This window comes from Sorex fumeus, unplaced genomic scaffold, assembly GCF_029834395.1.
Source record: "Sorex fumeus unplaced genomic scaffold, SorFum_2.1 ptg000156l, whole genome shotgun sequence".
Taxonomy (NCBI): domain Eukaryota; kingdom Metazoa; phylum Chordata; class Mammalia; order Eulipotyphla; family Soricidae; genus Sorex; species Sorex fumeus.
Genome location: NW_026606213.1, coordinates 18,068 through 46,034, shown reverse-complemented (window position 1 = coordinate 46,034; position 27,967 = coordinate 18,068). Strand labels below are relative to the sequence as shown.

Below are 27,967 nucleotides of genomic sequence, written 5' to 3'. Positions count from 1 at the left end.
CCCGCCCTGGGGCGCCCGGACCCGGGCCGGCCAGCCAGCCTGCGCCCGTGGGTGCCCGGCCGGGGAGCGGGGCGGGTCGCAGGAGCGGCGGGACCCTCCGGCCCTGAGCGGCGAGCAGGTGTGTGTGTGGGGGGGTCCCCCTGGGCCCGGGGCCCCGGCAAAGAGCAGCTGGTGGTGCGGGGCCGCCGCGGGGAGGGGTAAGGCAGTGCTGGGGGCGCGGCCGGGTCAGGTGGCCACGGCCTCCAGGTAGCTCTGAAGCTTGCGCACCGTGGTCTCGTCCAGGGAGAAGAGGTCGAAGTCGAAGGTGGTGTTGGTGACGTTGAAGTGGCCCGTCTCCTCGATCAGGTTCACGATCTGCGGGGAGCCGGGTGTGCGTGTGGGGTGGGGGGTGGGGGGAGGCCAGGCCACGGGGCTGGAGGAGGAGGAGGAGGAGGAGCCCGGGACCCCCGCCCCGCGGTACCTGCTGCAGCACGTTGCGTTCCCGCAGCGCCATCAGCCGCCGGTGCAGTTCCACCAGCTCATCCGTGTAGGCCTGCGGGAGGCGGGGCGTGGGGGGGTCGTCAGCAGCGCGTGCGCGCCTCGGGGCCGCCCGGGGCTGCTCCCCCGTCCCCCCCCACCCCGCGCCCCACCTTGTCGTAGGTGCCTTTCCTGAGCATCTTGTCGGACTTGCCGCAGGTGTCGGGGCTCCTCCGGCCTGAGGCCTGCAGAGGGACCGCGCGGTCTGTGTCAGCCGCGCCCCCGCCCCTCGCCCCCCTCGCCACCCCCCAGCGGGAAGCTCCCCACTCACCTTGCTGTTGGGAGGGGGGGGGCTTCTGCGGGGGCGGGGGCTCGCGTTTGGGCGGGCAGGAGTCCCCGCTGTTGTCACTCTCGCTGTCGCTGAAGCTCAGCCTGGCGGGGATGCTCCCGTCAGCGCCCGCGGCCGCCCTGGCAGAGGGCGCTGAGGCCAGAGCCCCCCGCTGCCCGTGACCCCCCCCACCCCCCCTTCACGTGCAAATCTGGACTCCCCAGGCTCCAGTGCTCCGGGAGGCTGAGCACAAGCCCTGAGCACTGGGCCCGGGAGGCAGCCCTAGGGCCCCGCCGATGTGACCCCCCAAAGGAAAATTAAATATATGAATGATAGAAAGAGGCGGCTCCAGCACAGGCCCAGGGGGCGCGGCCACTGCTGTGGGGCGAGGGGGGCGCGCGCTGGCACCCCTGGGTGCCCTGACCCCGCCTTACGCCCGCTTTCTCCCATGCCTTCGAGGCAGAGACCTCCTCCCTCAGACCCTCGTGAGCCCATGGAGGGGGCTGGGGGGTGTCCCCTCGGGATGCCCCGAGTCTCAGCCTGTCTGGGCGTCTCAGGATCCGTGCCCTACAAGGGGAGACTGGGGGGGGGGGGCTGAACCTTTTCTAGTCCCACCCCATGGGTCAGGGTGACCCCCCAGGACCCCAGCCTGCCTTGGGTCCGATCTGAGCCGCGGCCATGGTGGCCACTTGCCCTCCATGCGGGGAACATTCAAGAAGCACACACACACCCCCATGAAAGGCGGGCTCCCCCCTTTCATGCGGGCGGGGCGGGGCTGGGGGGTCTCAGCGCTGGAGCCAGGCGTTCCCTCCGAGGACCCCAATGAGGATGCCGATGAGGACCCCCCTGTCCCCCCATACCTGGAGTCCCGGCCCGCGGCCGCCTTGCCCGACGCCTCTTCTCCCGACGAGGAGTCCTCGTCCGACTCCCCAGACTGCAGGTCCTCCACCATGGAGCGCAGCGGGCCTGGGGGGCACAGCGAGGCCGACTCAGGCCCGGCCCCGGCCCCCCACACGCCCACGGCCCCGGAGTCCCCCCACCCGGCCGCCCCCTACCTTCCTGGGCCGCCTCGCAGTCCTCCGGGGCCCGGCCCACGGCGGGTCCACCCGGCGCGTCCATGGCCCACCCGGGGGCTGGGGGGACGCCCAGCCCAGCCGCGCCGGACCCCCAACGCCTCGCAGCCCCCTCGGCGGCTCCCGGCCCACCGTCCGCCCCTTTCTCCAGAGGCCGCGGCTCCCGGCCCCCCCACAGACGGCATCTTGGTTTATATTCCCGTTTCCAAGGCGACAGAGGGACACAAAGCCTCAATTACCTCGGCCACGTGACGCCTCTCCCCCGCCGCAGCCCCTGGCGGCTGCGCGGCGCCTCCACTCCAGGCCAGACCCCCCCAGAGCGCTCCCCTCCCCCACCCCCCACCCCGCAGGAAGGATGGGGGGCCTCTGCCTCGGACCCCCGGGATGAGACGCCTGGGCTGCGTCTAAGTGCATGGGGGGTGTCCGGCCAGGCCCTGCTTTGGGGGTGCGCTGGGTCGTCCGAGTGAGCCGGGGGACCCTCCCAGCCACCCCGTTACCACCCGGTCTCACACCCGGGCTCCCTGAGCCCACTCCGCAGCGGCCCCCTCCCCCCACCCACCCCTCCACCCCAACGCACCTTGACTGTGGTTCTGGGAGGGCTCGAAGTCCGAGTCGGAGCTGGAGTCGGATCCGGAGCTGGACGTGGACGGGCTGGACTGGACAGACTTCAGCCGCGGGGAGAGACCAGAGCTTTGTGTGGGGGGAGGCGGGCCCCCGAGGAGCCCCCCGCCCCGGACCTGCTTGAACTCCTTCCCCCACCCCGGAGGCTTCCCTCTCCCAGCAGGTGCCTCTGCAGAAGGGGCAGGGGAGAAAGGGGGGCGCTGGGGTGTGAGCGGGAGGGGGGGATCTTGAGCTGCAGCTGAGGGCAGAGACCCGGCTGCCCGTCCCTCGGCTCTGTGTGTGTGTGTGTGTGTGTGTGTGTGTGTGTATGGGGGGGAGCTGCTCGCCCTTGGCGCTGCGCTCCCAGGATCGGCCAGCAGGGGGCAGCAAGCACGGGTGCCAGGAGCGCTCCCCTGAGGGGCCCTCCGGGGAAGGGACTCTGGGCCCACCCTGCCGCTGGGTGCACCCCTATTCCTCCCTCAGGCGTGGGCGAGCCTGGCAGGCAGGGAGGGATTCGGGGCATCTTCAGCCCTGGCACTGGCTGGACACGGGAACCGCCCATGCAGGGAAGGGGTGTCGGCTCTCAAGGTCCCCTGCACATCCTCCAGGTGGGCACAGACCTGCCCAGGGGGGCGGTGGGCAGGGGCGAAGGCTGTGCCCCAGCTGGAGCTCCACGGCCCCTCACCTCCGTTTTTTATCTTGTTGTTGATATTTTGGGGGGGGGTCCCACCCAGTGGTGCTCAGGGCTGGCAGGGCTTGGGGAACCCTCTGGGGTGCCGGGGATCCATCCCAAGCGAGGCCAGCGCTCCCCCTGCGGTCCTGCCTGTCGCCCCGGCGGCCTCACCTCCGTCTTGAAGGACGCCTCGTCCTCTGAGTTGGACTCCTCCACCTCGGGGGCCTTCTTGGCCTCCCGGGGCTCGCTCTCGGTCTTGACCTTCTCGCCCTTGCCGCCGCCGCTGCCGCCGCCCTTGTCCCGGGGCGGCTTCTTGTCGGAGAAGGAGGAGGAGGAGGAGGAGGTGCGGGGCGAGGTGCCGGGGCCGCCCCGGGAGCTCTTACAGCTGCTTTTCTTGGGCTTCTTGGTGCCGGGCTTGGGCGAGTCGGCGGGCGCCGGGCGCTTGCTGGAGGAAGACTTGGACGCGGCGCCGCCCTTGGGGGACAGCCCCTCCAGCTTGGTCTCCTTCATGGTCATCTTGGGCTCCTTGAAGGCGGCCTTGGGCGGCGCCGGCTTCTCCTCCTTGGCCGGCCGGCCCTCGGCCAGCTTGCGCGCCGCGTCCTTGGTGCTGCGGGCGGGCTCCCGCTCGCGCTCCCGCTCCCGCTCGCGCTCGGGCTCCTTGGAGGAGCTTTTGCTCTCCGAGTCCTTGCGGGGCCGCTCCCGGTGCTCCTTGGCCGCCTTGTGGGCCTTGCAGGCTTTGCCGCTCTCCCGGCTGGCGTCCTGGAAGGCCGGGGCGGGGTGGTGGAGCAGACAGACAGACAGACAGGCAGGCACGCGCACGCCCATGCACACAAGCGCGCGCGCGCGCACACACACGCACACGCACGCGCCAGGTGGTGCGGCCCCGCCCCCGACCCCTCCAGAGTGCGAGCCCCCTGCAGGGGGGACCTGCCTGGACGGACTCTCCTACTGAGCGGGAAAGTCAGGGGGGCTCAGGGGCACCCCGGGAGGAGAGCGCGAGTCACACACGGCAGCCGCGCGCCTGCGCCACGCTTGCTGCCACCTGCGGGTGCACTGGGGGCGCCAGCCGGCCGCGCCCCCGGGGCCTGTCCTTGCCATCAGCTCAGTCTGGGGCACGGGGGGGGGGGGGGGGGGGGGGGGCGGGGAGGGAGGGGACCTGGACGCCCGCCAGTCTCCTGGGGACAGATGCCTTCCTGGGCCGCTTCTCTGAGACTCGGGGGAGTGGAGAGGCTGCGGGTGGGTGTCAAGATGCTCCCCGAGGGCTCCGCAACAGGCCCTGGGCTTCTCAGGTGGCGTCCACCTACCTCACGGGGGCAGCAGTGGCGCCCATGCGACCACGTGTCCACAGGCAAGTGCCTCCCTGCGGGGCGGCCCGGCAGCGTGGCCCCGAGAATGTGTCACCCAGACTGCAGGCACGGGCCACCCAGCTCACTGCCCGGGCCAGCGCCCACGGGGCCACATCCGCTCTGCCCAGAAGGCTCCTGCCCGGGGACCCCCACGGCGCTGGCGCCACCGGCGTCCCACACCGACCTCTCACACTGACCTCTGACCGCGCACAGACCCCCGAGCCTCGATGGCTAGGAAGCACGGCCACAGAAGCCGCAGTGGCTGGCGGGGTGGTTGAGACGCGGAGACCCCAACCTTCCCCGCTCAGGCGGACAGGCCTGTCCCCCCGGCCCCCAAGGGGATAGGTGAGAGGGGGCAAGAGGTGACCGGGCCACCACGGGCAGGGTGGTGACAGCAGGACAAGAGTGGGACAGAGCCCTGAAGACACAGCCGCGGACGGGCCCCACAGCCACAGCTCGGCATGGAATCCCGGGGGCGCAGCGCAGGGGTCCCCCCATGGAGGCATTTCCAAGGGGCCTCAGAAGAGGTACCGAGAGAAGAAGGGAAATGGGGAGCAGAGGAGCTGAGGGGTGCAGAGGCCAGAGGTGAAGCCCCGGAACGGGGGGGAGAGAGAGAGAGAGAGAGAGAGCGGGAGGGAGAGATGCCCACAATGATACCCCCACCCCAGGCTCTGGGAAAGACAGGCCTGGGGCCAGGGCACTGGTGGGTGACCCCAAGCGGCCCTGCTTCCCCCCTTGACCCCCACGGGTCTGAGTTCTCAGACAAGGGCTCGCCCAGAAAGCTCCAGAAAGAGCCAGAAAGATCCGGCGGGGCAAGGCTGGAGAGGGCGGCGGGAAGAAGGTGTCGGGCTGGAGGGGGGCCGAGGGCGCCCACACCCGGCAGGAGAGATGTGGGGTGCGGGTGCAGGGCCTGAGGCAGACACTCGGCGGGCGCAGGGGAGAGAGAGGAGTCCGCCCCCTCCTGCCCGCCGGCCCCTCCCGCACCCCAACCGAGCCCCGAACAGACGGTCCGTGAGCCGGGGGTGCCCGGGAGGAGCAGGGGGGCGGGCAAGGCAGCCCGTGATGGACAGAGGCCGGGAGCCCGCGTCCTGCTGGCTGCCCCGGGCCATCCGGGAGGGTCACCGATGGCCGGGGGCAGCCAGGCGGGGCCCACGGGCTCCCGGACGAAGAGGGGCAGAAGGTCTGGCGGTGCCGAGGGGGCGCCCTGGGCCCTTCCGCCTCACTGACCTTGGAGCTGTGGGGTGGTTTGGTCTTCTTGGGGTCAGAGAAGGCAGAGAGTGGAATTGTGGGCAACATGGGGTAGTCGGGGCTGGGCCTGGACAGCGGTTCTGCTCCTTCGGGCATTACCATCACCTAGTGACAGAGAAGAGACAGGCGTTAGCCCCGGGGCGGGGCTCCCGCTGCGGCCGGAAGCGCCAACAGTGTGAGGGCACGGGCGGCCGGGCGATAGGCCAAGAGAAGTGGGGGCGCGCCAGGATGGCTGGGCCCCCCAAGAGCCGAGCCAAGAAGAAGAGCGGGGCGCACAGCACAGCGGGCGGGAAGCAAGCGACCAGGACCGGCCGGAAGCAGCTGGCGAAGGCCAGAAGGGCAGCCCGCGAGGACGCCCCGACGCCGGCCCGTCCTGCTCACACGTCGGTCCCCAGCGTCGGGCACAGCTGACTGCAAGAGGGGGTGAGCGGGGAGCGGCACCGACTAGCGCCCGGGGTGGCCAGGACGGCCCCCTCGACGCCCAGCGGCTCCGGGAAACAGCGGCACCCAGCCGGGCTCCTGGCCACCTGCTGAGCAGGGCCGAGCTCTGCCGGAATCCGAGAGCAGGCGGCAGGTGCGGAGGGAGACGGGGCCTTCCGGCGGCCCAGACGGAAAGACGGAGAGAAGGAAGGACAGAAGGATGGAGAGAGGCGTCCAGAGGCCCGGTTCTGCCCGCTCGCGCGCACGACATGAGAGCGGGCGGGGAACAGCCCTCCACCCTGGGCGGCAGGGTGGCAGCCGGGTCACAGGGACAGGGGGTCAGAGAGAGCGAGGGCAGAGGAGCCGGCGGGGGGCACTGAAGCTGAGCCGCTGGGCCGCCCCGGAGATCCATGCCTGCAGGCCGGTGCACACGCGCACACACTCACACATGCACACACACAAGCACACGCATGCACGTGCAGAAAGACACATGCGCACACAGGCACAGACGCACGGCACAAGCATGTGCAAACACACGCACACATGCACACGCAGACCCACACACACGCATACACACGCATGCACTCAGATGGACACATGGACACGCAAACACATGCATGCAGGCACAGGTGCACAGACACATGCAGGCAGTCACACACACACACACAGGCACACACAAACACGCAGACATGCACACACACACATAGGCAGATACACACACACAGGCAGACGCACACACACACACAGACACACAGGCATGCAGACGCACACACACAGGCAGACACACACACAGGCAGACACACAGACACACACACAGGCATGCAGACGCACACACACAGGCAGACACACACACACACACACACACACAGGCATGCAGACCCCACAGGCCAGTGGAGGGAGGGCAGCCAGCGTGTTCAGGGTGGGCGCTGCCACCTGGGCTCTCTCTGGTTCCTCCTTCCTCCCTGTCAGCTGGGCCCAGGCTGGGGGTGCCCTCCCGCCTCTCACCTCCGCACCCCCCACCCCGGCCAACTTCCGGCTCCCCGCCCAGACAGGCTGACGGATGCCGAGATCCCGGGATGGGCCAGGGCGAGGCGGCAACCCCGCGGCACCCCAGTGGGACTTACGAACCAACCGGGGCTCCTCTGGTTCCGGCAGCAGAGTGCCAGGCCGACGCCAGCCCCGGGGAGCCGCCCAGAGCTCCGGGGCAGTATGGCAGGCAAGGCCCGACCCTGGTCCTGGGAGCGCCCAGAGCGCCCCAGGCCGGCGCCCTCGAGGGCAAGAACGTTCCGACCCACCAAGCAGCAAGCCTGGGCTGCTCCGGGCTGGGGGTGGGAGCACCACTGAGCCCGCCTGCCTGTGGCACCCCTGCCTCGGGCCGGCCCTGCCCACACAGCGCCAGCGCGGCCCGCCCCCGGGTTTTATGTGCTTAGGTGATGCCCGGGGGCCTTTATCTCTGCACACACGCACCCGGGCCCGGCGGGACACAGGCCGCCTCCCGGGTCCAGGGTCAGGCGCTGGCAGAGCGGCCGGGGGCTGTGCCCTGGGAACCTGGGGGAGTCCTGCCCGCCCGGCCCGGGTGGGGGCCTCCAGGGGCGCCCATCAGGGTCGCAGACTCGACCTTCCGCAGTGAGGAAGCCACGGCCGCACGCGCTCCCGCCCGCCCGCGTTTACGAGGGGCCCGAGCCGGTCAGGGAAGCCACTGGCTTGTCTGGACGCGGGCCTGCCCGTGCCCCCGGGCGCATGCGCGCACGTCGACACACGCGGCTTGGAGCCCGGGCGGGGACCCTGACACCCCGTGCCCACGTGGGCACGCCGGGTGGGCCAGCCTCCGTCACTGCCGGGCAGGACGCCAGGGGGGACGGACGAGGGCCTGTGCGCCAGGGGGGACGGACGAGGGCCTGTGCGTCATGGGCCAGCCACTGCGGCCGTCGCGGGCCGCACCCCCTCCGCTCAGCCCCCTGCAGGTCCCCGGGGGTCGGGGAGGGCAGGGGCCCCCTGGGGCCGCACTCACCCCACCGGCCATGAGCAGCTTGTAGCGGAACTCGACGGTGGGGTTGTTGAACGTCAGCTTCTCGCAGCGCAGGTGGTTCACGGGCGGGTTCCCCTCCAGGTTCAGGAAGAGGTCGTAGGTGAAGCAGACCTTGCGCGGTTCCTCCTGCGGCACAGGGCGCCCAGGGGGCGTCAGGGGTGCCCGGCGCACCACCGCCCCTCCCGCGGCCACCCACCCCAGGCAGGAAGCAGGACGAGAAACACGTGACTCTGGGGCCGGAGCCGTGGGACGGCGAGGCCAGGAGGGCGCCGGCCTGGCATGCGGCCGGCCCAAGCTGGTCCCTGGCATCCCATAGTGCCCCCGAGCACCGCCAGGAGTAGTTCCTGAGTGCAGAGCCCGGAGTCAGCTCTGAGCACCGCTAGGTGTGACCCACAAAGCCAAAAACAAACAGAAAAAAAAGCAAGGCGATTCCTGGGTGCAGGCCCGGGGGCAGGCTGGGCGTGAGGCTGAGCCCCAACCCCTGGGGACCCCCCCACTTGCGGCCACGATGGATATCCGGGGCCAGGCAGGCCGCCCTGCCATGAGGGATCCCCAAGTGAGCCGGCTCTGGGGGGGTAGGAAGTGCCCGGGGCTCCCTGGGCTCAACCCCGAGGCTGTGCCTGCTGGGCACTGACACGGCCCTGGGCAGTGGACAGAGACTCCCCAACAGCTGCCGGGCCCCTGCAGGGCTCCCCATGACGAGACCTCCTGGCTTAAGTCCCGCCTCCCCATCCGCCCTGCAGGCGGCCCAGACCCCCACTGTCCACCCGCCCTCTCCGCAGACCGAGGACACAGGGGGACCCTGGCAGCAGGCAGAGGAAGCCCCCGGGGGATCCAGATGGCGTGGCCAGGGTCTCGTCTGGGTCTCTCCAGTTCAGTTCTGGGCCCTGAGTCCCTGGCCCCATCTGGGATCTGCAGGAGGCCGGGGTCCGCCCCCCAGACATTTGTTCTCACCTGTAAACTGGGTGGGAGGGGGCTGGGTCCCGGCTCCCTCTGGGAGCACATGATCAGGCCACCAGGCCGGGGAAGAGAAGTCTAGAATGGGGCCTTCGAAACAGGGCACGGGGGGGCCACTTGCCTTGCATGGGGCTGACCCGGGTTCAATACCTGGCACCCCACCAGGGCCCCCCTGAGCCCCACCAGGAGTGATCTCTGAGCACAGAGCCAGGAGTCTGCCCTGAGCACGGCTGACTGGAAGCAACGGCTGTGCGGGCCGGAACCCCGAGTTCCATCTGAGCCCATGTGCTATGCCACCCAGCATTGCCGGGGGGGGGGGTGTCCGTGGGGCGGGGGTCGCCAGCACAGGCGTCCCCTTTCCACAGGAAACCGACTACACAGAAGGGCACAGCTGGCAGACGGGCAGGAGGCGGGCCAGGCCGGGGCTGGACACAGGGCCCAGCCAGCCCAAAGTCCACCCCAGTGGGTGGCCCTTCTGCATGAACCAGGCGGTGCAGTGCTGGCTGGGAGGGCTCGGTCGGGAGCGTGTCAGGGAAGGAGGGTGGTGGGGACCCCAGACCCTAGTGGGAGGTGGGGGGCTCTCGAGGATTCCACACTGCTCTCCCACTCCCAGGAACCTTCCAGTGGGCGCTACATATCTACAAGCCCAGCCAAGCTCACAGTGCCCCGCGCCCCGGGAGGGGCCACTGAGGGTCTCTGGTCACTGCCCGCCCCCTTCCGCTGCCCTCCACAAGGCCCTTCATCCCCCTACACGCAGGGTCCCGGGAGGGTGCCTGGGCCCCCTCTCCCCACCCCCGTAGGCAGGGGCACCTCCGGGCATCCTTGGGGCTCAAGGTGCTGGTTGGTGGGGGGTCTGCAGGGCCCCTGGGCCCTGTGCTCAGCCCGAGAGCCACCGGGGGTGGGGGGGGGGACACAGCCCAGGGATGCCCAGTATGTGGGCTGAGCCTGCTTCCGGGATCAGGGCGCATGGACACCTGCTTACCCCTCCAAGAGAGCCTGGGCCCCCCTCACTCCCCCCAGGCGACAGGCCTGTGTTCCCACACCCACACAGCCCGGCGCGAGCCCTGTGGCTGACCTGGGTAGTGCTGCCCGCAGCAAGAGGCCTCAGGCCCGGGGACGTGGTGGGGGGAGGTGCAGCCTTGGGACTGGCCAGCCTCGGCCAGCGCAGGCTCCCAGCACTAGCACTCCGCTCCAGGAACTGGGGTTCCCGTGCGTCACTGTGACATCAACCGCACAAGGCGAGTCCCAACTCACGGCCGCCACACGCCCCCCCCCCCCCCGCCCCGTGCCCCTCCCCCTCCCCCGCTGCCACCGCTGCCGCCAGGTCACCCGGGAGCCACCCCCTGCCTGCCCCCACGCCAGGCCCTGGCCCCAGGCCAGCGTCTTCCTCGGGCCTCACGTCCCGGAGGTGGAGGAACTGGCCGGACAGGTGGCAGCCGCACGCGCCCGGGCTCTGCTGGGAGTCAGGGCACAGGGCTGGATGGGCCTGAGGGTCTGCAGGACGCCACTTCCTGCCTCCTGGCGGGAGCAGAAGGAAGAGCCAGGAGGGGTGTCCCAGGGCCCGTGAACTCCCTGCCGATGGAGGCTTGGCTGCACCCGCCTGGGCCTGGCACCCAGGGGAGGGGCCAGGAGACCCCATCAGGCCAGGGGTGACTATCGACAACCCGATAGTTATGGGTCAGGCTGATGTGTGGGGCCTCTTTTGAGCCTCTCAAACCTGTGCACAGAAACTGTGCCAGTGGTGACAAGCTGCACAGGGCAGGGAGATGCCAGGGCCCCTCAGGAACAAGGACCCAGGCGGCTCCCCGGCACCCCGGGTTGGCCCGGCGTGATGGGCAGAGCCCAGCGGCACAGGCCAGGCATGGAGCCATCAGGGCCGCGGGGAGTGGCCCCAGGGTCCCCTGAGCCTCCCCCCCACCCCAACAGCAAAAGGCGGGAGCCGCCCAGTAGCCCTGGTAAGCCCCTTCCAGTCAGATGCAGCGCCCACCACCGGCAGAGGCCTCAGATGCTGACAAGGAGAACTCCTTACAAGAAGAATCATGTTCCGGTCAGAGGGACAGAACAGAGGGGAGGGCAGTTTTCTTGCAGGCAGACCACCTGGGTTTGCTCCCCCGGTGCACCATAGTGTGTCCCAAGCCCACCAGGAGGGATCCCTGAGCACAGAGCCAGAAGTCAGCCCTGAGCACCACCGGGTGTGGCCCCAAAACCAAAAAAGAAAAAAAAAAAACCAATGAGCAGGGCCAGCGCGACGGGACAGCAGGTAGGGCCCTTGTCTGGCACATGATCAATCGAGTTTGACTCCCAAGATCCCTGAGCTCTGCCGACAGTGACCCCTGAGCACAGAACCAGGAGTAGCACCTGAGCATGCTGGGTGTGCTTCCTCCCAAACCCAGAGAAAACCAAACAGAAACCTGATCAGCACAAGAAAAGCAGTTAATGGGACTGGAGCACAGCGGGGAGGGCGTTTGCCTTGCACGCGGCTGACCCAGGTTTGATTCCCAGCATCTCACAGGGTCCCCCGAGCACAGCCAGGAGTAATTCCTGAGTGCAGAGCCAGGAGTAACCCCCTGTGCATCACTGGGTGTGACCCAAAAAGCCAAAAAAAAAAAAAAAACCCCAAGAACACTAAGAAGAAACTCCTCTCTCTCTCTCTCAAGAAAGGAAAGGAAGGAAGGAAGGAATGCTTCCTCTGATGGGAAACCCTTCAGGGTCTGTGCCTAGCCCCTGGGTGTCCCCCACCAACATGACATGGTTCCCTGAACACCCCCACAACACATACACACACAAATATCCCCAAACAACCACGCTGTGAGCTCAGAGCAGATGTTCCTTCAGGAAGGTCACGGGCGGGTGCAGAGGGCAAGCCCAGCGCCGCCATCGGGTCCATGAGGACAGAAAACTGCACTCAGGAATCACTGCATTCAGGAGCCAGGAACAGGGGCAGGCGCAGGACTCCCAGATTGGGTCGATCCCCGGCACCCGCCCCCCTGCTCAGCCGGCCACCAGGGATGCCCACGTTTGGAGCCCAAGCCAGAGCTAGGAAGTGGAGGGCAAGGAAGGCTGAGCCGGACAGAAGCTAACGTGACTCCACTCGCTGTCGATACCATCGTATCTGGAGTCGTTGCCGCAGGGACGGGAACGATGACTCAAGTCAAAGAATGTTGTGGGGGGCTGGAGCAATAGCACAGCGGGGAGGGCATTTGCCTTGCACGCAGCCGACCCGGGTTCGATTCCCAGCATCCCATAGGGTCCCCCGAGCACCGCCAGGGGTAATTCCTGAGTGCAGAGTCAGGAGGAACCCCTGAGCATCGCCGGGTGTGACCCAAAAAACAAAAACAAAATCAAACAAAAAAGAATGTTGTGGGGCTGGAGCGATAGGACAGAGGCGCGTGGCTGACCCGGGTTTGATCCCCGGCATCCCATAGGGTCCCCCCGAGCACTGCCAGGAGTGAGCTTTGAGCGCAGGGTCAGGAGGAAGCCCTGAGCCTGCTGGATGTGCCCCAAGACAAAACAAAACAACAGCAACAAGGGCTGGAGCGATAGCACAGCGGGGAGGGCGTTTGCCTTGCACGCAACCCACCCGGGTTCGATTCCCAGCATCCCATAGGGTCCCCTGAGCACCGCCAGGAATGATTCCTGGGCAGAGCCAGGAGGAACCCCTGAGCATCACTGGATGTGACCCAAAAAACAAAACAACGACAACAAAACCCACAACTTTCTTCAGGGAAGAGGCAGAACCCAAAGGCCACACGGGCCCGGGTCCAGCCTATTCTCACTGCCAGCATTGAACGCATCGAAGAGGCAGGTCAGGAAAGCAGGTCCTTGGGGGCTGAACCGGTGGGAACGGCAGAGAAGGCACTTGCCTGGCACACAGCCGACCTGGGTTCAGTCCCCAGCATCCCACGGGCTGCCAGAGCCCCTGAGCCTCGCCAGGAGTGACCCCTGGGAACCAAAAGAAAAAAAGCGATTCCATTTACAATGACCTGCAAAAAGAGCAAATGCCTCTGTAGCAATTCAGGGGAGGAGGGGAAGGTGAGAGCCTTTAGAAAATGGAAACCCGCGGCCCTGCTTGCTGCCTTCGGGTGGAAAATGGAGCTGCAGGCTGGTCACTGCTCTCAGCAGCCCACGGCCATTTGTGCATGGATGGACCAAAAAAAAAAAAAAAAAAAAACCACCAAATGGGACTCACACTTCCTGATTTCAGGCTCCCGCGACCCCAAGTGGCCCTGCTCCAAATGGCACAGCAGCGGCCCGGCAGCAGACGGAGCCCCAGAAGGCAGATCCCCTGGGGTGCGCTCTGCTTCCCAAGGGGTGAGAAGGCACCGGGGAAGGAACAGTCTCAGGCAGCATTTTGGGGGCCTCGGCGAGAGGACAGATGGGAGGGTGTTTGCCTTGCACACTGCTGACCTGGTTTGATCCCTAGCACCCCTTATGGTGCCCTGGGCACCCCTGAAGTGTAGGATAACACTGCTTTGTCCTTCCTCCCTTTCCAGGAGGAACTCAGGTTTATCTCAGTGCTCCTGAGGCACTTCCATTCCATTGTGCTTATCTGTCAACTCTTCCCTGTGCTCTCCTCCCCAACCAGTTCATCAGCTTTTCCCCTAATCAGAATCTGTTCATTTGTAAGGCCAGATCCTTCTAGGACACTGAACTTGTAAGTTAATATTGCCTTTCTCCTCTCCTTGTGTCTTTTGAATAGTTTCCCTTAATGCAATGTCCTTTTTGTATGGATTACATATATATCTATACATTTATATCTATATATATAAATATAGATTATATGTCTATAGTTTACTATAATGCAATATCCTTTTTACATAGACACAGGAAGACAATATTATGCTTTTGTAACTTAGGATTTAATTGGCTTTGAATATCATTCACTCCCGGGCATCTGCTTTCTCGACTTAAGCCTCAGTTGCCCTTAGTTCCTAACACCCCAAAGCAGGGTCCCGACGAGGGACTGAATGGACCCAGAGAAAGCTGTGAGCTACTCTGTCATCGAAATGGGCCAAAGTGCCACGATTCTTTTTTTTTTTTTTTTTTGCTTTTTGGATCACACCTGGCGATGCACAGGAGTTACTCCTGGCTCTGCACCCAGGAATCACTCCTGGCGGTGTCAGGGGACCCTATGGGATGCTGGGAATCGAACCCGGGTCGGCCGCGTGCAAGGCAAATGCTCTATCCGCTGTGCTATTGCTCCAGCCCCCAGTGCCACGATTCTTAACTATAAGAGCTTGATCATAGACAAGTGCTGTCACGATCCAAAAATAACGACGAGACTAGGACCCTGCTAGGGATAGGAAAGATTATCTGGCCTGAGCACTGTAGTCTGAGATCGAGATGGCCCTAGGAGAGCAATTCTATAAGCTTAACGTATTTCTTACGGTGTCCATACAAAATGATTCATGTTATGAATGCTTGTATGTTTGTTGGACCAGGAGAGGAGGAACACACCCATGGGATTCCCTTCTAGGGTGGGTCGACCTGCTAAATGAGAATCTGTCCTAGAAGCGGCTTTCCCCGAGGGAAAGAACTCTACCCCATTGATTGTGACCACACCTAGGTGTAAGCCCCAACTCCTTATGGTTTGGGAATATAACTAGACTGTAAGAGTGGGCTGGGCGGTCCAGACTCGAGAAGGAGAAGGAGAAAGGGGATCCAGATCCAGATTCCAGAGCCAGGAGGAGGTTGAAGGGGGATCGAGGAGGAGAATGAAGTAGCACGGGGGAGGGAGAGGCAGAGGAGAGAGACAGGAGTGGATGGAGAGAGGACTGGAAGAAACTGCAACTAAGACCAACCAGCCTGGCCCTCGTTTCCTTCCTTCGCCTGCCCATGGCCATGGACCTCCCCAGGGTGGGGGAAAGTGGCGTGAGACTATCGAACGTGGGCGGTGGGAGAGCTAGACCGCTGCTGTGTGTTTACACACCTGAGCCCAGCTGAGTATGGCTCTCCCCCCCACACACACACAAAAATAAAGCAGAATTTCCCAGCTGGGGTTGGCACTCCCCTCGGGCATTCCCAGGGGGCTAAAGGTGCAAACCATATAATAGGGGGCCATGGCAGGAGACAAGGGGGAGAGAGCTGAGAAAGGTTGATGGGGGGCTGGAGCAATAGCACAGCGGGGAGGGCGTTTGCCTTGCACGTGGCCAACCCGGGTTCGATTCCCAGCATCCCATAGGGTCCTCCGAGCACCGCCAGGAGTCATTCCTGAGTGCATGAGCCAGGAGGAACCCCTGTTCATCGCCGGGTGTGACCCAAAAAGCAAAAGCAAAAAAAAAAAAGGTTGATGGGTCAGGTCTCAGGAACCTCGAGCGGGGGAAGGCGCTTGCCCCACACATGGCAATTTAGGCTCAAACGCCCCCAGACTACCGAGGGGGTATACATCCTGGGCAGCCCAGATGTGGCCCCCAAACCTCCTCCTTCAAAAAACAGCCCGGCAAGCTACCGAGAGTATTCGATATGCCAGACACAGTAACAACAAAGTCTCCAATGGAGACGTTACTGGGCCCGCTCGAGCAAATCAAAAAACAAAACAAAACAAAAAAACAATAACCTGCCCCGGAGTGGTGGGAGAGCTGACTTGTTCAGGCAGACGATTTTTTTTTTAAAAGCAAACTTGGGGGTTGGAACAATCATTCGGCAGGGAGGGTGCTTACCTTATACACGGCTGACCCGGGTTCGATCCCTGGCACCCCCAAGGGTCCCCTGAGCCCTACCAGGAGTGATCCCTGAGCACAGAGCCAGGAGTCCACCCTGAGCACTGCTGGGCTGTGCGACCCAGCCCCCTCCCCAAACCAGAAGTGATTCCCAGAAGCTCATCTCACGTCCTCCCCTCTGCCCACCCCCTGCACCGGGGGGCCTGGGCACCCCGAGCTGAAGCAACAGGCCAGCGTACAGAACCACCGTCTGGGAGCAGCCCCTGCCCCTGAGCACTGTTTGGGAAGCTCCCATCCCCCCCCCAGCCCTCAGGGTGAGAGGCCGTTCCCCAGCTGCCCCTGGGACCCATCACAGATGTTGGCACCAGCCCTTCAGGGTCCCCCCAAGAAGTCTGCCTTAAGCTCAGACTGAAAAGCAAAAGGTGCTCCCCCCCAGCACTTTCTGTGGGGTGTGCGGTGGGGCGTTGAGACAGGGATCACTCGGGGGCACCCTTGGGCATGGGTCCAGAGGCCTCAGTGGGGGGTGACCCAGAGCAGCGGGCCCCTAGGAGGGCCTCAGCAGGGCTCAGGGGATCCGACTTGGGTGGCCATCAGTGTTCCCGGGGCGGCCACATCACCTCACGCCAGGAGAGGGCGCCCGAGGCCCCCACAGGGCTTGGGAACCGGCCAGGGCGGCAGCCAGTCTCCTGGGCCAGTGGCCACACCACCTGACACCAGGAGAGGGCGCCCGAGGCCTCTCTAGGCCCACAGGGCGCCGGGAGCTTTTGCTTTCATTCCTGGTTTGGTCAAACCAGCCAGAGTGTGAATGTGAGTGTGAGAGTGTGTGTGTGTGTGTATGGTTTGGCCAAACCCACGAGAGTGTGTGTGTGTCTCAGTGTGTGTGTGTGTGTGTGTGTGTATGAATCGGCCAAACCCACCTAAGTGTGTGTGTGTGTGTGTGTGTGTGTGTCTCACTGGTATGTGTGTGCATCCTTCCCTGGAATATGTGTGTGTGTTTTCTTCCCTAGTGTTTGTATGTGTGTGTGTGTGTGTGTATGTCCCTCCCTGGCGTGGTGTGTGTGGTGTGTGTTTCCTTCCCTGGAATTTGTATGTGTGTGTGTGTGTGTGTGTGTGTGCGCGTCCCTCCCTGGCATTCCAGCGGTGCTGCACACACACACTAACAACACAGAAACAAAGTGTGTGGGTTCCCTGCAGAGACGGGACGGGGTAACGATGCAGGGAGGGGCAGGACGGCGGGGCGCCCCCACTCTGCACCAGGAGGTCGGGCTCCTCTCAGCCACAGGACACCCCGTGCTGCCTTCCCAGGGCCTCTCCCCTCCCTCTGCCCTGCCCCCCAGCCCCCACCTGGCCCCACAACTAAGATTCAGTCGATGGGCCAGAGAGCAGGGGAGGCCCAGACTCCAACCCCCGGCACCCCATGGGGTCCCCTGACCCCCACCAGGAGGGATCCTTGAGCACCTCCAGCTGTGGCCCCAACCCAGAAGACGCCCCACAATTCTGCTTTGCACCCTGAGTCCATGGGGTCAGAGAAAGCTGGGGGGAGGGCTTTTAGGCGATTTACAGACCTTTGCCCAAATCAGAGCCAGTCCAGACCACTGGGGAGTGCTGCGTCCACCTGCCCCCCCCAACCCCGTCTGGCCATGCACACGCCACCCACACTGGTCACTCCAGCCCCCCATCCCCGGCGAACCCGGGTCCTACCTTGTTCTTGAAGTACACCTCAATGGGCATGATGAAGCCAGCGTACCCTGACTCCTCCACCTTGTAGGGGGGCTCCTTACACACTGAGGAGGGGAAACGGAGTCAGTCCCCTGCCCACTGGGAGCTCCCCACCCAGTCCCCACCCTCGAACCCAAGTCCAGGTCAGGCCTCGCCCACGGGGTCCCTGGGGAGGAGCGGAGCAAGGGGGCGCCCCAGCTCAGAGCACGGAGGGGCCGGGAGCGGGAAGCCGGGGAGGGACATGGTCAGTCTCAGGCGGCCCCATGCTGCCTTCTGGACTCAAAGGGGGACTCACAAACCCCAGGGGTCACAAGGACAAAGGAAGGGCTCTCAGAGGGCACAGGGGAGCCCTGGGGGGAGGGTCCCCACAGGTGCAGGGTGGGGAGGGGGCCGAAGCCCAGGATGGGTGCTGAGTGTGGGAACCCCAAGGAACCTCCTCCCCCCCCCCACACGCACAATAAAAATCACCACCAGGGGCTGGGGATAGGACAGCAGGAGGGTGCTTGCCTGGCACTGACGCCCAGTACCCCATAGGGAGTCAGCCAGGAGCACTGCTGGGTGCGGCACCCCCCCATTCTCCCTCAGGCCGCCTGCAGAAGTGGGGGGCTGGGACTGCCCCTGGAGGCAGCGGCAGGAGTGGGGATGTGGCTGCAGTTCCGGGAGCCCCTGGAGGGCCCACAGAAGGCGGGGACAGCGGGCACAGGGTGAGAAGCCCCAGCCCACCGCCCACCCGGCCATTGCTTTCTCTCTGCCCTCCACAGCAGCCACACCAAGGGCGGCCCAGCAGCCCCCACTCTGCCGAGGGGGCTTCACCAGGCACACAAGCACCCACCAGGGGCGAGGGCGCCCCAGGCTGCTCTGGTGACCCCCCCCCGAATGCCGACACCCACCAACACGGCGGCCCAAACCAATGTGGCCGGATCTATTCCTTCACTTCTTCATTCTCCAAATCACTCCTTCACTCCTCGCTCACTCTGACTCGTTCATCATTCTCACTCGTTCACTTATTCATTGGCTCTCATTCATTCACTCCCACACATTCACTCATTCATGCCACCAGGCTGGCATGAGAACACATCAGGGGCCGGGTGGAAGAGAGGGTCACTGCAAATGCGTCCCCATCCATGGACCCCCGGGAGGAAGCCACAGCCTGGGTGACAGGGCTGTCCAACTTCCCATCTCTGATCGGCTGATCACTTGGGAGGCCTTGGACAGTTCTGGGCATGGGCGGGGCGGGGGGAAGCATTTCTTTCTTCCTAAGATGAGACTCAGGAGACAGAAAGAGGTGAAAATCCCACTCACCCCATCAGAGATGGGAGATACCCTGGCCCATAATAGGGAGCCCCTGAGGATCACGCAGGGGGTCTGAGGGGGGCGCTGATAGACAGGGAGCCTGTGTTTGTGTGTGTGTGGGGGGTTCCTTAATCCAAAATCCACTACAAGACGGAAGCTCTTGCACTGGAGTGATAGCACGGCGAGTAAGAACGTTTGCCTTGCACACGGTCAACCTGGGTTCAATCCCCAGCATCCCATAGGGTCCCCCAAGCACCACCAGGAGTAATTCCTGAGTGCAGAGCCAGGAGTAACCCCTGAGCACCGCTGGGTGTGACCCAAAAGGAGAAAAAAAAAGCATTGAAGAGGGAGAGGAAGTGGGGGGCACGAGGGGCGGACTGCTTAGGGGGAAGCCTAAGTGGCAGGAGCCTGGGTGGGGCCCACATAGCAGGGTACCAAGGAAGGGCACCAGTGGAACATGCCAGAAGGTGCACTCAAGGTGTGCGCCTCCACTTTTGGCCAAACTGGGGGCCTTTTTCTGACCTGTTCCCCTCCTGCCCCCTAATCTCATGCTGCAGCCCCGCCCCCACTGACAGTTTTCACCCATATTCTCCTTGGAACATCCTGGGGGCCGCAAGGGGTAGGGATGAGGGGTGCACATTGAGAAGCCCAGATTTATTTTTTATTTATTTATTGGCTTTGGGGGCCACACCCGGCAATGCACAGGGCTGACTCCTGGCTCTGTGCTCAGGAATCACTCCTGGCAGGGCTCGAGAGGGAGGGATCCTACGGGACGCTGGGGATTAAACCCAGGTCGGCCGCATGCAAGGCAAATGCCCTCCCCACTGGGCTATCCCTCCGGCCGCAAAAGATAAGGGACCTGAATCCTGCGGCACCAAAGCAAATGCCCAGTAAGCAAATCAACAGGCCCGAAGCCCGGCTTTCAAGGAGACGTTTTAACACCCCCAGAGACATTTTAGAAGCTGGCAGGGTGCACTGTCTGCGGACAAGTGGCAAAATGTGCCCAGGGAACATTCACTATCTGAAGTGGTTGAGAGGCTGGGCGGGCAGGACTCTGCATCTGATAAGCAGCGGAGCAGAGAAGGGCCCCCCCCCCCAACTTAGGGACAGAACTTCCTCCTGGACAGTTGACTGGCCAGACACATGTAACTCATTGGATACATTTAACTTGCTAGATAAAGCTAACTCATGAGATACATTTAACTCATGGATACATTTAACTGGATACATTTAGTTCACTAGATACATTTAACCCATGGATACATTTAACTGGATACACTTAACCAATGGACACATTTAACTGGATACAGTTAACTCACTGGATACATTTAACTCATGGATACATTTAACTCTCTGACCACTCCTGATCTCTTTGCTACATTAATTCTGCCTCAGGCTGAGATAGGGGGGCGTGTTTAAGACTCTCACTCTCCGCCACATTTTATTCCAGGGAGTGCAGGCGGGTACTTTGCTAGACCCCAGATGTGCCCAACGCTCAAGGGGGAGCCTCAGCCCAGGAGCCCTTTCTCGGGGACTTGGAGATCAGCTGGAGCCCCCTGCCAACCTTACAGAAACAGGGCAGTGGGGACCCCAGGCAGGCACCCATGATGGCGTCCAGAGGATGAAGGTGACATACAGAGGTGACAGGCAGTGGGGACACACAACACCCAGGGAAACGGGCCTGACATGAGGGCCTCGGGGTGTCCGTCCGCAAAGCATGGGCTCACTCCTGGCCCCCTTGAGGTGGGATAAGGCAGCAGGGAGCACCATATCTGGGAAGAGGCACAGTCTGGGGCTGGCCATGGTGGCCACGCAGAGGCACTCAAGGCTCTCGGCTGCACCCGAAACTGGACCTGCCAGCCCCCAGCAGGCAGAGGGGATGTTGGGGAGACACGCAGCCCAGCAGTGCACACACACACAAACACACACCAGCACCCCTCAAGGACTCTCCCAACATAGCCCTGGGCTGTACACAGGGAAGGGGGACTCACTTGGTTAGGAAACAGACTCGCCCTGGGGCCCCCAGAGCTGGCGCTGGTCACCGGCTTCCTTGCCGGCCCTGCCTCCCTAGAGCCTGGCCTAGTCCCGGGCTCTGAGCACCAGCAAACTGGCCCCCAGGGGCCACAGATGCAGGGACACAGGCAGAGTCTGGCCGGCAGGTGGCGCTGCAGGCAGGGCCGGGCGGGGCGGGAGCTGAGCACTGACACATTGGGCAATGTCATCTGGGATGATGACATACCCGCATGTCATACCCAGGTCACACCCAGGCCGGAGGGTGGGGCCTCAGGGACCCCCATGGCTGTGGGAGGGGCGGGCAAACCTGGAGGGTGGCTCCGGGCCAGCCCGCAGTTTCCGGATTCCTCACCAGGGGGCGTCAGCGGCACCACCCACCCACCCACCCACCCGGGCGCTGCTCCGTGACTTCCACCACCTCTGCCCGGGCTTCCCGGGGCTTTGCTTGCAGAGCAGTGAGAACAGGAAGGCGGGCCGTGCTGGGGGCACGGGAGGGGGGCCACTCACCGCGCTTGGGCTTGGGGAAGCTGTCGTGCAGGCGGAAGACCACCTTCTCCACGAAGTGCTGGATCTCGCACTGCTCGGGGCCGCGGACGAACACCATCCAGTCGTGCGTGAAGCCCTCCGTGGTGGGCTTCTTGCGCAGCTGGGCGCGGTGCCCCAGCTCTAACTTCACCTGGACAGTGCACTGCGGGGAGACAGGCGGGGCGAAGGGGTCAGCAGGGGCGCCGAGACCCGGGGCTCTTGTGCGCACACGCGCAAAACCCAGGCTCGGCTCACCCAAGTCTCCCAGACAACCAGCGCCGCGTCCTGTGCAGGAAACACGCACGCACGCACGCACACACACAAGGATGCTTGCATGGACGGATGCACGCACGCACACACACACGGAGAGATGGATGGACACAAGCACGGATAGACACACGCATGCTGGGACGGATGGCTGGGTGCACGCACGCATGGCAACCGGGTGAGCAGGCGCCCTAGCGGGGGCTGTGGCCCCCATGACCTGCTCGCCCACTGGGGTCTCCCGGGAGGGCTCAGGCTGCAGGCCCCTTGCTGGAGGGTTTTGTCACTGCCACCCCTGCTCCCAGCAGGGCCCCTGGCCGGTCACAGTCAATGCCGAATCCCCGGCGCAGGTTCCGGGGGAGAAACTGTGATTCAGGGACACGGAGAGCGACCAGCAGGAAGCACTGGGTGGGGGGGGGGCGGCAGCTTGACCCGTGATGCTGCCCGCACACTGCCCACGGCAGCCGCTTCCTCCAATCGAAGGGGACCGTGGGGGCTTCCACCCCTCAAAACACAAAGCCACAGACTTCAAAGAGCGGCACCAGGCAGGCGGGGAGGGAGCCCGCGGCTCACCCCGTGACAACGGCAATGTTACCAGAGCACACTTGTCACCGGGGAAGCGGGGAAGCCCGGGCTTCCCGAGACACACCCCCGCATTCAACTCAGGCCTTCCTCGGCACTCCAGAGCAGCCTGGCGGGCCCTCGGCCCCCAGCTCCACCCCGGCTCTGGCCAATTCAGACCACACACACACACACACACACACACACACACACACGTACGTACGTGCACGCGCGCACCACCACCAGAGAACACAGCAGCCCCGACCTTCCCAGCCCCCTGGGGCTGAGGTGAGCCGGGCTTTCCTCTCCACACCTCCAGATAGATGCTGAGCTGAGCATAGGGGGCAGTGTGGTCCCACAGATGCAGACCCCCACCCCCCACACACACACACTAGTACACGCAGCGCCTGTGAGCTAAGAGGACGGAAGCAGAGAGAGGGAAGGCCGTGCACCCACATTCCTGCTCAGTAGGGGGCCCGCCTTCCCCAATTACAGCGGAGGCAGGAGGCCACTCACTGGATGCGCCCCAGATGCCCCTGGGTGTGCCTTTTCTGGAGCAAACCCCGCCAGCTCCCCTCCAGAGCCCTTTGTCACGTGCGGGTAACCCCAGCAGTGGCACCGCTGGCTGGCTCCTGGACCCTCCCTGGCCCCCCAACAGCCCTCTCTGGGGAGCCCAGGACATGCACACTGCACCCATCACCTTGCGGGCTGAACCAGAGCAGTGTGCAGCCCCCCCGCCAGATGCTGGCCAGGAAGGGAGGGATTGGGGGGGGCACCACTGGAAGCCACAGGAGAGAAATCACAGGGTGGGGCTGAACAGAAGGCAGAGACCCCTGGACAGCAGCACCCCGGACAGACAGGGACACACACACACACACACTCACTCAGGCTAGGAGGAAGCCAGAGGGCGGCAGGTTGGGACAGCTGGGAGCATAATGCCCAGGGGGACAGCGAGGGTTTTTTGAGGGGGGGGCACTTCATGGGAGATGGCAGCAGCCCCCAGCCCCTGAGCTCAGAGGCAGACAACACTGCGACTAGCACCGTGTGGAGGGGCTGCACGTAGCCCCTCTCTGTTAGAACACACGCAAGGGGCGGGTCACACCCCTGGAGCCCCCGACTCCTCCTTCCCCCTCCACCGAGAGGGGCCCAGCACCGGCCATCCTGAGGATGATGAGCGGCTACTGGGAGGCCAGGCATTCATGAAGGGGTCCCGCGCGGCACCCACTGGCAGCTGGCCACCCCCTCCAGGGGCCGGAGTGGGAGGCACCTTGTAAGCTGGGGAAGCTGAGCCCCGCGGTATCTGGGCAGCCTCGGGGCGGGACGTGGGGTTAGAGAAGGGGTTGGGGGCTACATCCCTGGGTCTACAAGGCACTCGAGGTGCCTGCTCGTTCCTGGGCCCCCCACTGTCCAGCAGGCTGCACCCAGGGTGCGGGCACCCCCTCCTTCCCCTAATCCACCTGGCCCAGGGCCCAGTTCACTAGCTCATTGGAGCCGGGCGGCCAGGGAGCGCACCCGCTGCCCAGAGGCCGTGCCTGGGACTGCCCCGTGGATGCCAACTCCCTTGTCCCAAGGTCCACCCAGCACCCCACTGCTCGCGGCTCCTCTCACCCAGGCCAGGCTGCCAGGGGCGCTGGGAGGCAGGTTCCCTATGGGGTCTGCTCCCCTAGACCTGGGGGCTGGGCCTGAGGGCAGAGGCACTCAGCGGAGGGCTGCGCACCCCCCAGGGGTATGGCCCTAGCCAGCAGAGCCCTCACCCCGCCCTCTGCTCCTTGCCTCCCCGCGCGCCCAGGGTCCCCAGAGACGGCTCTTTAAGCCGGTCTCCAGGGTTTCACATCTGTGGTTGGGGATGCCCCGGCAGGCAGCGGCCCTGCCCGCTGGGAACCCACACTGGCCCAAGGGGCACAATTACCCCTGAAGTCGGGCACAGCGGGCCCCGATCTCCTGCCCTCGGGCTTTCCCTGGGAGCCTCCTTGGACTCCGGCCATGACAAGTACAGGGAGGAAACCGCAGCCGAGCCTGCTGCCTGCACCCCGTTGCGAAGAGTAAGGGGCTCCCCCAGGACGCCTGCAGGAAACCCTGGCCGCCAGGGCCGGAAGGGAGCAGCACCTGCACCCCACTTCTGGCTCAGCCCAGGGGCTCAAGGGGCTGCTCCCCGACTCCCCAGAGCCGCAGCTGGTGGGACCAGGGTCCCTACAGTAGCCCCCGCGGGGAGAGGCATCAGCTCCCCAAGGCTCTGGGACAGTCGGGGACACGCTGGGAGTGACCAGGCTGGCCAGAGCACAGGGGGACAGATGCCGGCTGCTTCTGATAGCCCAGAAGGTGGGGCTGGGGGCGCAGAAAGGGGACCCAGCCCTGCCCCTCACCACACGTCCCCGCCCCGGTCTCAGACCTTTACAAGATGCAGGCTTTAGCCTACAAGCAGGTGGAGGCAGGGTTGGAGTGAGAGGACAGTGGGGACAGCGCTGTCCTTGCACTTGGCCGACCCGGGTTCGATTCCCAGCATTCCAGAGGGTCCACTGAGCCCCGCCATAAGCAAGCCTTCAGCGCGGAGCCTGGAGTCAAACCCGAGCACTGCTGGGTGTGGCCCCCAAAACCAAAACATAAAGGTGAGGGAAGCTGACTTCTGGAGGGGTAATGTGTAAGGGGAATGTATGTGAGTGTGCGTGTATTGTGTGTGTGAGTGTGAATGTGTGTGCGAGTGTATTTGTGCGTATGTATGTGTAGTGTGAGTGTGCATATGTGGTGTGTGTGTTTGCCGGTGTGTGTGCGTGCAGTGTGAGTGTATGTGCAGCTGTGTGTGTATGTGTGGTGTGTATGTGTGCAGTGTGTGTATGAGTGGTGTATGAGCGTGTGTATTGCATGCGTTTGTGAGTGTGAATGTGTGTTCGAGTGTGTATGTGTGGTGTGTGTGAGCGTGAGAGTATTTGCGGTGAGTGTGTATGTGTGGCTTGTGTGTGTGTGTGTGTGTGTGTGTGTGTGTGTGTGGTATGGCTCTGTGCCATGGCAGGCATCCTTGTGGGCTGCCCGAATTCCTCCAGGGCCCATCGTCTGTGGCCCAGGAAGCATCACGAGTGAGAACACAGCCTGGGACCCGCGTCCACGCCTTGAAGACTTGAGGGTGCCGTGTGATGGGACCTCCACATTCAGGACCTCCACACCCAGACACCCAGGGACCCTGATGGCCCCAAGCCTCTTTCCCCTTCTTCCTGCGCTGCCTCCAGGTCCGCCCAGCCTCTCCTACCCCAAGGGAGAAATCACAACCCGCCCCTGCCCCCCTGCAGGGAGCCGAGACCCTCCGACCCTCCCTTCCTCTCTAAGCTCACAGATGCGCCCAGGCCCCTAGACCACAGGGCTGTGGGGGGGAGGGGCCATGACACTGAGAAGTCACGACCAGGGCAGAGGGACGCAGGAGGTCTTGCCCTGGCCAAGAGTTCTGAGCCAAGCCTGGAGGGGACAGGGACTCGGTGGACACGGCCAGCCGGCGGGGTGGGCTGGGGTCCCGGCGGGGCTCAGGCACCCTGAGGCCCAGGATGCAGCCCCCTCCCGGGGTCGCTCAGGCCCCCACACTCCGGGGTGAAAGGGCCCATTCTCTCGCCCTCCCCAGGGCCCTTGGGAGGAAGGACAGAGCTGGACTGGATGAAAACACAACTGGGGACAGAGCCCCCCCCCCCCCACACACACACACGCCGGGACTGACACAGCTCCCCCCCTGGGACCAGTTTCCCTTGCAGACATTTCCCGAGGCGCCAGAGAGGCCCCGGCCATCCAGATGGGGCTCCCGGGCCCTCTGCGTCCTGTCTCGTCAAGTCTAGTTCCCTTGAGCCGAAGACCCCCAGGGTGGGGGGCGGTGGACCCGAGGGAGGGCCAGGCAATCCCAGCCCCTCCTTCCTCCTTCCAGAACCAACGGGGAGGCCTGGCCTGGGGCTCACGGGGGTGAACACCTGCTGTCCCAACCTGGGGTGCCCGACAAGAAGGGGGCGCGGTGGGGTCCTGACACGGGACGGGGCGCTGGCTGCTCCCCACCCCGCGCGCATGCGTGCGCGCGCACACACGCGCGCACAGGGGGGGCAGACAGACAATCCAGGGCGCAACGTTCCCGGGGTCCAGGCTGTGATGCCCCCGAGGCTGGGGAGGGAAAAGGGGGCAGCGAGGCCTCCACCCCCCAGATGGGCAGCACCGAGTTTCCCACCCCCTCCACCCCGACAAGCTCGCCGGCACCCCAGCGCCTGGGCGCACGGCGCAGCCACAGCGGCGCCAGCAGCCAGGGAGGCCCGGACCTGCCCAGGCTAACGGCGGAGACTTGAGCGGGCAGCCCCACGCCGCACCTCTCCTGGCGCGGGGCGGGGGGCGCAGCGATGACCTACCCGCAGCAGGGGGCTCTGGGAAGGCTGAGAGAAGACATTATGGGGTGGGGGGCACCCTAGGGTGCAGAACCGTCCCCTCCCCCCCACCCCCGAGGCTCTGAGACGGGGGACAGAAGGCGAGAGGGGAAAAGTGGCAGGGTCGGGCCATGGGCGCCGGGAGGAAGCTGACAACACCGAATGCTCAGGGGTCCGAGAGGGGCAGGGGGACCCCCGGGACTTGGATGCACCCCTCCTACCCCATCTAAGCGAGCGCAGAGCCAGGCCCGGCGTCCAGGCCTTGCAATCCCAGGTGGGGAGGCAGGCCAGGGCCAGGGCAGAATTGCGTTTGGGCCCCTTGGGGGCCAAAGACTAAGGGTTTCGGGCCAGGGTGTGTGGGGAAACCGAGGCAGGCCCGGAGAGGCAGATGGGAAAGGTGGTGAGGGCGGCGGGAGGCGTGTGTGTGTATGTGTGTGTGTGTGTGGGGGGGGGTGTCTGCGGATCACGCTCCCACAGGGGCTGCCTGGAGACTCGGGGAGGCGGCGGAGCCCCAGGGGTGTCCGAGCAGGGTCTGGGCGGGCGGAGCGGGGCCAGGCAGAGGGGGGCTTCGGTGGGACCAACGCAGCGAGCGGCGGGTGGGGTGGGGTGCGGTGGGGGGAGTCGGAAAGTTGCAAGGGGACTCGGGGAGGAGCCGGCGCTCACCCCCGCGAGATGCAACGCGGGGCCAGGGGGTGTGCGGGCCCTGGGAACCCCAGGGGTTCCCGGGGTGCACGCGGGGCGCTGGACCGACCGGGCAGGGGTGCCAGCCAGGTAGCTCCCGGCGGCGGCGGGGGGGCGGAGGGGGCGCGCCGGGGCCGGCCCGGACTCCTCCCCCAGGGGCGTCCCGGGCCGGCCCGGTCGGGGCGCCCAGCAGGAAAGTCCCGGGGGCCGCTGGGCCCCTCGGGGGGCGGGGTGGGGGGAGGGTCCCCGCGGCGCAGCATCCCCGGCGGGACGGGATCGGAGCGGGGCAGCGCGGGCTGCGCGGGGCCGGGCTGGGGGGCGCGCACCGGGGGTGGGTGGGTGGGGGTCGCGCGGGGCCCGGGCGGGCGGGCGCGCGCGCGCGTGGGGGAGGAGCGCCCCGGCCCCGGAGAAAGGCACAAAGCGGGGCGGGGGGCGCGCGCGGGGGGGCGGCGGGGGGCGGCTCACCTGATTGTCCATGGCTGGCGCCCCGCCCCGCCCCCGGGCCCCGCGTCGCTCGCCGCCGCCTGCTCAGCGCCGTCCCGCCGCGCGCATTGTCCGGCCGCCGCCGCCGCCGCCGCCCCGGCCGCCCGCCCGCCCGCCCGCCCCGCGGAACCGGAAGCCGCCGCCAGCCCGGGTCGCGCACCGACCGCGGCCCCCGCCGCCGCCGCCTCCTCCGGCTCCTCCGGGCCCGCCGCCCCGACGGACGGGCGCGCGGGCCAATGGCGGCGCGGGACGGGGCCCGC

General features: G+C 65.4%; 1 protein-coding gene across 1 annotated transcript; it reads right to left on the bottom strand.

The window, feature by feature from the left end:
• Positions 1-169: 169 nt before the first annotated feature.
• Positions 170-27,820, bottom strand: MLLT1 (MLLT1 super elongation complex subunit). The gene is given in 13 exon segments (XM_056107251.1): positions 170-354; positions 461-532; positions 630-701; positions 788-808; positions 810-888; positions 1,645-1,750; positions 2,435-2,522; positions 3,302-3,889; positions 5,704-5,829; positions 8,156-8,299; positions 17,491-17,573; positions 21,322-21,502; positions 27,690-27,820. Coding segments are annotated over 13 exon segments (1,701 nt in total). The 5' UTR covers positions 27,702-27,820; the 3' UTR covers positions 170-225.
• Between the last annotated feature and the right edge of the window lie 147 nt (positions 27,821-27,967).